The 7,660-nt window shown below is 40.1% G+C and overlaps 1 protein-coding gene across 24 annotated transcripts in view; it reads left to right on the plus strand.

The window, feature by feature from the left end:
- The window catches only part of MAP2 (microtubule associated protein 2), a 195,364-nt gene extending 187,704 nt beyond the window's left edge, over positions 1-7,660 (plus strand). For 12 of the 24 annotated variants that reach the window (XM_035331554.1, XM_035331548.1, XM_035331552.1 and 9 more), the window contains 4 exons: positions 383-475; positions 1,829-1,910; positions 2,631-2,743; positions 3,480-7,660. In XM_035331554.1, the coding sequence (XP_035187445.1) occupies positions 383-475; positions 1,829-1,910; positions 2,631-2,743; positions 3,480-3,695 (504 nt within the window). In that variant the 3' untranslated portion in view covers positions 3,696-7,660. The remainder of the gene's footprint in view (positions 1-382; positions 476-1,828; positions 1,911-2,630; positions 2,744-3,479) is intronic. The other 12 variants (XM_035331556.1, XM_035331558.1, XM_035331559.1 and 9 more) reach the window with 1 other exon arrangement.

A 7,660-nucleotide genomic window follows, 5' to 3' on the forward strand; every position in this document is an offset into this window, starting at 1 on the left:
CTGAGCTGTGAGAAAGGGTTTCCATCTTCTCGTGTCCAGTTCAGCAGGAGCACTGGCCATCACTTTAGAGAGCCTATAATAGGCTTTCCATGTACTATGTCCTGCCAAGTAAGGAATTCTTTGAGCTTTTCAGGGAAAAGCCGCCTCTCATCTCCCCCAGTATAAAAACCCTCCCCTCTGCATTTAACTACCATTTCAGGAGGTAGAAAAAGAGCGTTAACATCCTAAGCACAGAGATTGGTGTGACTGACGTTCTCACATTTCAATACAAGTGTCAGAAGAAGGAGTCATAGCAGGAGGCAAAATTACTCTGGCTCCCTTGTCCTGCACCTTGATGGAGTGTGTGTATTATATATAGTAAGTTACCTCCGATTCCTTTTAGGTTAGGATTTTAAACAAGAAGATCGATTTTAGTGATATTCAGTCCCGGTGTGGTTCCAGAGATAACATCAAACATTCTGCGGGGGGAGGAAATGTAAGTAGCACAGACAGCCTGTGAGCAGGCATCTCCAGTGTGGTGACCCACCTTGCCTCCCTTCCTCTGAGCACTATTTTCCTTCTTACTGCTGTTTCACATGTGAGTCTGGTCTGGTAGTCATGTGAGCCCTGTGTTTGCAGTGGTGGCCTTCTGATCTTCCTCCACAGAGCACAACAGGTTTCCAGGACTTGGCCAGGAAAAGAAAATTAAAAAGTTTGGTTATCTCTAAATCCCCAAGGATGCTGTCAGTAAAAGTCTAGTGTGAGCCAAAATGGTTCAGTGCCTTTCATAGGAGTGGCCTGAGAAAGTCTTTTCCAAAAAGACACTCCAGCTCACAGTTGGACATCCCCCAGCATGTCAGTCCTTCTTCAGCTAACCTTGTTGGTTACGTACAGTCATCAGAGAGAAGGAAAAGAAAAGAAACATGAGGACAAAGAAAGCTGAGAGAAAGGGTGTGATCAATTAGCGTGCTGAGTGCTAATACCACAGCATTATTCCAGTAAAACCAGCTGAGGTTGCGCAGGGTGTGATCCAGCAGTCACACTGGAATAGCATAAGGAGGATTTGACCCCTCCTCAGATAGAAGAGCAAACCAGCAGCATTGCAGTCAGCTTGGAGCTCCTGCGTGGCCTGGCCTGGAAGGGCTGCAGCTTCTTAAGGCCTGCTAACACAGCCACACCTGGGAGCAAAGCAGGAGCCTTGCTGTAGCTGTTCCCGAGCTGGGTTCAGGGCAGGCACGGCAGTGCAGGGCACAGTGCTGCAGAAGGGGATGGAGGGTGCCTGTGCTGCTGCCTGGCTGAGCAGTGCAGTGCCACTACTCCCAGTGACTGAGCACCAGCTCAGGTGCAGCTGCGGGAGTCGCTTTTGTAGATTCACCAGGCTCTCTGCAGCAGATTTAGTTGAAATGCATACTCTGTTTAGCTGGAGAAAAATATGAAACAGATGGCCAAGAAAAAAGCAGTCACCAAAATATTCCTAGTTGTCAGGATGCATGTTCAAAAGCAGAACCAAACAGGGCAGGTCCTGCTGCATGCAGGACTTTGGAGCATCTGCCATGAAAGGAGGTTCAGGAACATTTTAAAAAGAACCTACAAACTGATCTGCTTCATCCTCCTCTTCATTTTGCTAATAGAAAAGCTTAACCCAGCTCTGCGATTTCCCTAGGTGGAAAGGAATCTTGCTGTATTAATCCAGGTGTTTCCTCCTTTGTGGCATGGTCTGTTTTCTACTAACAATCTCTCCTTTTCCAGGGGCTTGGAGGGGCTTGGGCTCTTCCTCTGCAGGCCTTGGCTCTTTATTTATTCTGTTCTTTTCAGTCTTGTAACTTGTGTTTGTTGGTGCTTTTGACAGGTACAGATCGTAACCAAGAAGATTGACTTGAGTCATGTGACTTCCAAGTGTGGCTCACTCAAGAACATCCATCACAAGCCAGGTAACGTAGGAATTTATGGGATGTGGGACAAAGGAAAGACTAATATTGTATGTGCAAGAAAAAACATGGATGATACCATTCTCTTTTATAGCCCAAAAGAAAATAAATACACTTAGGTAATACAAATAATATTCTACTTAACTAAATATATAAAGACAAGTATCTGGGACCACCTAGTTTAGAGATGAGACTAATAAAACAATGCAGAAGGATACTGCTGGGACATGATGTCAGTTTGGTAAAATACTGATATGCAGACTGAAGTAGGCAAAATACTTAAGCATGTGCTTAAATCCTATGAAAATCAATAGGACTGCAGCACATGCTTGCAGTTTGAATATGTGTTGAAGATTTTGTATTTTACCTAATTGTGCAGTGTGTTAGAATCACAGAATGGTTTGAGTTGGAAGGGACCTTAAAATAATCTAATTCCAACCCCCCTGCCATGGGCAGGGACACCTCCCACCAGCTCAGGTTGCCCAAAGCCCCATCCAGCCTGGCCTTGAGCACTTCAGGGATGTGGCATTGACAGCTTCTCTGGGCAGCTTGCTCCAGTGCCTCACTACCCTCATAGTAAAGAATTTCTGGTTTTCCATGTTATTCAGTGCTTCTCTAAAATCATTAGATCCCGACTAAAAGGGAACTAATCAGTGCACCCCTGTGCATCATGTCAGACTTTTTCCTGAGCCATTCCACTCTTTATTTCCTTTTTCTATGTAGGAGGTGGGCGTGTGAAAATTGAGAGCGTGAAACTGGATTTCAAAGAGAAAGCTCAGGCTAAAGTTGGTTCACTTGAAAATGCCCACCATGTACCTGGCGGTGGTAATGTCAAGGTAAGAGGACAGCCCTCAGGGAAAAGGCTACCACTCTGCCCTGGCCCAAAATCTGTGGTGAAATTACCAATTACCAGGGCTGCGAATTCAGTGGTGGCTCTAAGCTGAGTAGGAAACGTTTGTTCTGCATCGAGCCCATTCACATGCCATTTGCTCCCTCTGGAATTTGGAATGATCAAGCTCACATCCACATCTAAGATAAATTTGAACCTTACAATGAAACCTCTTTTAATTTGTGCACTGGCTTTCCATCTAAAGAAAAACCTTGCTTAGGACCGCTGTATAGCACGGGCATGATAGAGTAGTATTTTTATTAGTTATTAATAATATTATTATTAGTGTGGATATCCCAGAGGATCAGGACTGCTGTGTGAAATGTGAGGAAAACATCTTGAAAGTAAGATCACCCCCACAAGCATTTGAAAATACAGCTTTCAGAAACAAATCACAATGCCCATAAAATGTCTATTAAATTCATACAGCTAAGAACAGTGGTATTGCTCATTAGAGCATCCATGAGAGACAGGAATAGTAAGAGAGGATGTAACACAGTGAGCCAGTTACGCATTAAACAAGGTAAAAAAAAATCTTCAGTTTCAATCCTTCTAGGGACTGAAGAAGCTTCAGTCCTTTTAAGAGTTCTTAAAAATAAACAATAGGAGACCCAAATGATAATCCATAATGAGAAAATGTTGTGAATATATAACGCATTAAATTCTTTGCTTTCCTGGAACAGATTGACAGCCAGAAACTAAACTTCAGAGAGCACGCTAAAGCCCGTGTTGATCACGGGGCTGAGATCATCACGCAGTCACCAGGCAGGTCCAGCGTGGCTTCACCACGCAGACTCAGCAACGTCTCATCCTCTGGAAGCATCAACCTGCTTGAATCGCCCCAGCTTGCTACCCTCGCTGAAGATGTCACGGCAGCCCTTGCTAAGCAGGGCTTATGAATTTGCTCATTTTGCGTTGTATGAAGTAATAATATTTAGGCATGAGCTCTTGGCAGGAATGGGCTCAGAGCAGGTGTTACATTCATTCTTTACCATGTCTAAAACTAAGTCACATCCCAAGACTTGTAGTTATCATACAGTTAAAAAAAGAAAAAAAGAAAAAAAAAAAGAAAAAAATAATTAAATAGATGCAGAAATTGGCCTGATCTCCATTTACAACAGGAAGACACTGGCTTTATATGGGTATACAACTGCAGTATGTTACATTGGACAATTGTTGTTGCTCTGCTCTGTCTTGCATGGAGTACCGTACTATGATAAAATGCATTTTTACCTTTCATGTGCCTGAAGGCCATCCACCTCTTTCTGAAGAGCCTTGTTAATATCCCAAGTTGCTCATTTTGCTGTTCTGTTGATAGATGGGGAAAAAAATAAAAAGATGCCCATTGTAAGTTATTACAGGTTAGATTAAGAGTCTGCTTACCAGAAGGAAGGGCATATAGAGAAATTCAAGTTTAATTAAAAAAAAAAAAAAGTGTTATTTTGTATAAATAAGTAGAACAAAAATTGAATTAAGTTATTAACTTTTTTTTTTTTTTTTGGACCTGGGTAATTATGTCAGTGTATAGCTGAAAAGCCAATAAATTATTTAACTAATAACTAAAACTAGTAGTTGAAAACATCCGAACAATGCTTGGGGAAGTGATGCAAAAAAGCTACTGAAAGCAAGCACTTCCACCCCTATGGACTTGTGTCTGATTAGAAAGTTGGTTAAGCGGCTAGATTTGTGTACGCACCACCAGTTTCACATCCTTTCCATCTGTTTAATACAGTATTATAGATATATATATTTCTCTGTGGTCATTTGTGATACGCCCTCCTCATATACTTGAATATTCTACTTTATTCACAGTATCTGTGTCTCTTGCACCCTTTGGTGTTGCAATTTTAGGTATGTAAAAGTAGATGTTAGCAGGTTTTTTTTCCCTCTTCATAAAAATACATTTTAAAATGATGAAAACTTTTAGCATGAAGTTGCTTTCTGTAACAACTAAAAGCCGTGACCCTGTTTTAGTGCCAGATGCAAGTCTTTTCTGTGATGCTAGAAAAAGGATTCCTTCCCTCTTCCCCTCCCCCCCTTTTTTTTCCACAAAGTTATGATTTTTGTGGGGTCCAGAAGTTTGTAAAACGGTCTCCAAAGATGGTTGGGTTTGGATTCTGGATTTTTTAAAAATCCAAAATAGTTTGGCTTTTTTTTTTTTTTTTTTTTTAACTCCTGTAGTAACAGTGAATGTTAGATTTATTTATTTTTTCTTTTGCTAAAGTTGAAACACAAAAACAAGTATTAAGGTGTTGTTTCCACTCCTTCAGTGATGTCTTATGTATACACTCAGGCACTCAGATAACAGTGATAAGCATAGCAGAGATGCCTAAATTATAGTACATGAGTAAATAAATTGAGCTCCCTAGACTGGGTTGCCATAGTGATTAACCAATAAATAGGGCATCTTAAAATCTGAGCAAAGTGGGATTATATTGACTATAAAAAGTATAAGAAAAAGTGTGCATAAAATATAAAGGGCAGAGATATAAACATCCAGTCTAATGGAGTTACCTGTGAGAACTCCAACACTGTCTTATGGACACTAAGAGAACACTGAAGGTAATATGGTAGTATTACTCATCAGCAGATAATAATCTGCTGATACTATATGTACAGTAGACATTATGAAATGACCAGTTTACATTCTTGCAGATTGTTTGATCTTTTCCTTTTGAAATCTCTTAACTAAACTTTGCACTGTCAGTTGAGCTATTTGATACATGTATTAGGTTAACATTGTGTGTTGGAAGCTTTCGATCTGTTCTTTTTCTTCCTTAATTTGTATGTGTGCGTGTGTGTTGGGGTTTGAACCAAAAAGACTCATAGAGAACATTTTTATGTCTGTGGAGAAGGATTCTAATAATTAATAGCACAGGATTCCAAGTAATTCAGGTAGTAAATGCACAGTTACTAAGCAGTAAATCTTCAGTGGACCAAATGAGGATTTTGGCTAAGCTGTCACAGCAGTACAAAGACAAAACAAAGTTATGAAATCTCTGTAAATTTTACTGAAAATGAACTCCTAACAGCCACACACGTGACATTTCATCTCTGCAAAAAGCTCTTTCACACTGTAAAGTACCTAATACTGTTGGTAAGTCAGCTGTTTTATACAAAGGACAGTGAGCTTAGAACCATGTTAGATGGGTTCTGATTTCTGCCTTTAATTTGTGTAGAGTTAATTAACTCTTGCATAGAGTTAATTGTATGAATTCACACGGAAACAAGTCAAGAGAGGTGCTTTAAAAGCCTCTTCCCATTTTTTCCAGGAGAGCAAAAGACAGAAAGAAGAACAATAAGAAAAAAAAAAACATCAAAAAGTATTTATATCACATTGCTCTGATCACACAATATAAATTAGCCTTGCAGTGTTTTTTTATGCCTTTTGCAAATGTGGGTGAGAGAGTCGATGGTACTACTGAACCTCAGCTTCTCTGAAGCTGAACACCAGCTAGTGAGAACAGTGTTAACCTGTGACTCGCAGTTTTTTGCCTTTTTTTTTTTTTTTAATTCTGCTTTTAAAATTGACATACTCTAGATAACAATGCTTATTAGATCATCCACCTATGAGTCCAAAGTTAGAGTGGTGTAGCCCACCAAGTCATTTATTTCATGCATTAAAATGAGCTTTCTTGTCTTGATTCTGGCAAAGACCTCTGTAATCATAATCATCCTTCCATAGAAAGAATCCTAGAATGCTGTGGAGTTAGATGAAGGTAAAAGAAATCAAGAGTTTTGTGCTGTTAAAAACAAACAAACAAAAAAGTTATGTTACATGACTCTAGATGTTCACTGAAAAAGCTCATATTAATCTTAACTTCTCAAGAAGAGTGTTGGTTTAAAAAAAAAATGTTTTGTAAATATGTAATGTCCACTAAAGAAGATAGAGCCAGCTTCCTGGAAACTGCATCCATTGTGTTTCTTTTTGCAGGCATGTTGAGCCAGCAGGTATGTTGGGTGTTTGAGACCTAACTTTGTAACAAAGCAGAGATAATCCAGATAAATGGAACAGTGAAACCTGTTTGGATGGCTAGGGGAGAACCCCAAATTAATAGTCTGTCAAGTTGTAGAGACAAAAGGGGCTTCTGCCTCATCTGCAGAGTTCTGTTCCTATGTAACCACAAGCAGAAAGAAATCAAAGTTGAGCAAACCTCTGTCCAGCAACAATAAAGGAAAAACTAATATTGATGAGGGTAATTTTGTGCCCACCAGGGCCATGTATATTTTCACTGTACAGCAGTAAATGGTATTATCCATTCAGTGTTATGCTAAGGTACAGTAGTAACCTCATCGTGACTGCTTACAACTAGATGTTTGCCTATATACACGACCCAAAGGGAGTCGAAAGGCAGCCTGTGTGCAACCACATGTGAGCAGCAGTTTTTGCCGTGCTGGACCAAGCACCGTTTGAAACCCAAGCACCCATGTCCCTTCAAAGGCAGACGCCTTGAAGAGTAGAACACGTTTGCTATAAAAACCGAAGCAGGTAGAATCTAGCCTAGGTGTGTGTAGAGTTCACCCTCTCGTCAGGTTGCTAAAGCAATTCCCGCTGCAACTCAAGCGATTCCCACTGCAGGAAGGTAAATTAGTTTCATACTTGGAAAAGTCAAGCATATAAAAGCCACTTCAACTTTAGCAAAGAGAAAAAGCCGACGAATAAACATGCTGTATGCTGGGATTTCAAGGAATACAGTCTGCTGTTACAAACCTGTGTTTTTTCTGGTAATTCTAGAGCCTGTTACCATAAGAGGCATTTCTTGAATGGCTGGTGGTAGGTAGTTCATGTTTTTCAATCCAATTTGCAATTGTATTTGTTGCTGTATAGTGATTGTTTTGCAAAATAAAACCGCTTGTCATCTAA

Source organism: Oxyura jamaicensis, chromosome 7 (assembly GCF_011077185.1).
Source record: "Oxyura jamaicensis isolate SHBP4307 breed ruddy duck chromosome 7, BPBGC_Ojam_1.0, whole genome shotgun sequence".
NCBI lineage: Eukaryota > Metazoa > Chordata > Aves > Anseriformes > Anatidae > Oxyura > Oxyura jamaicensis.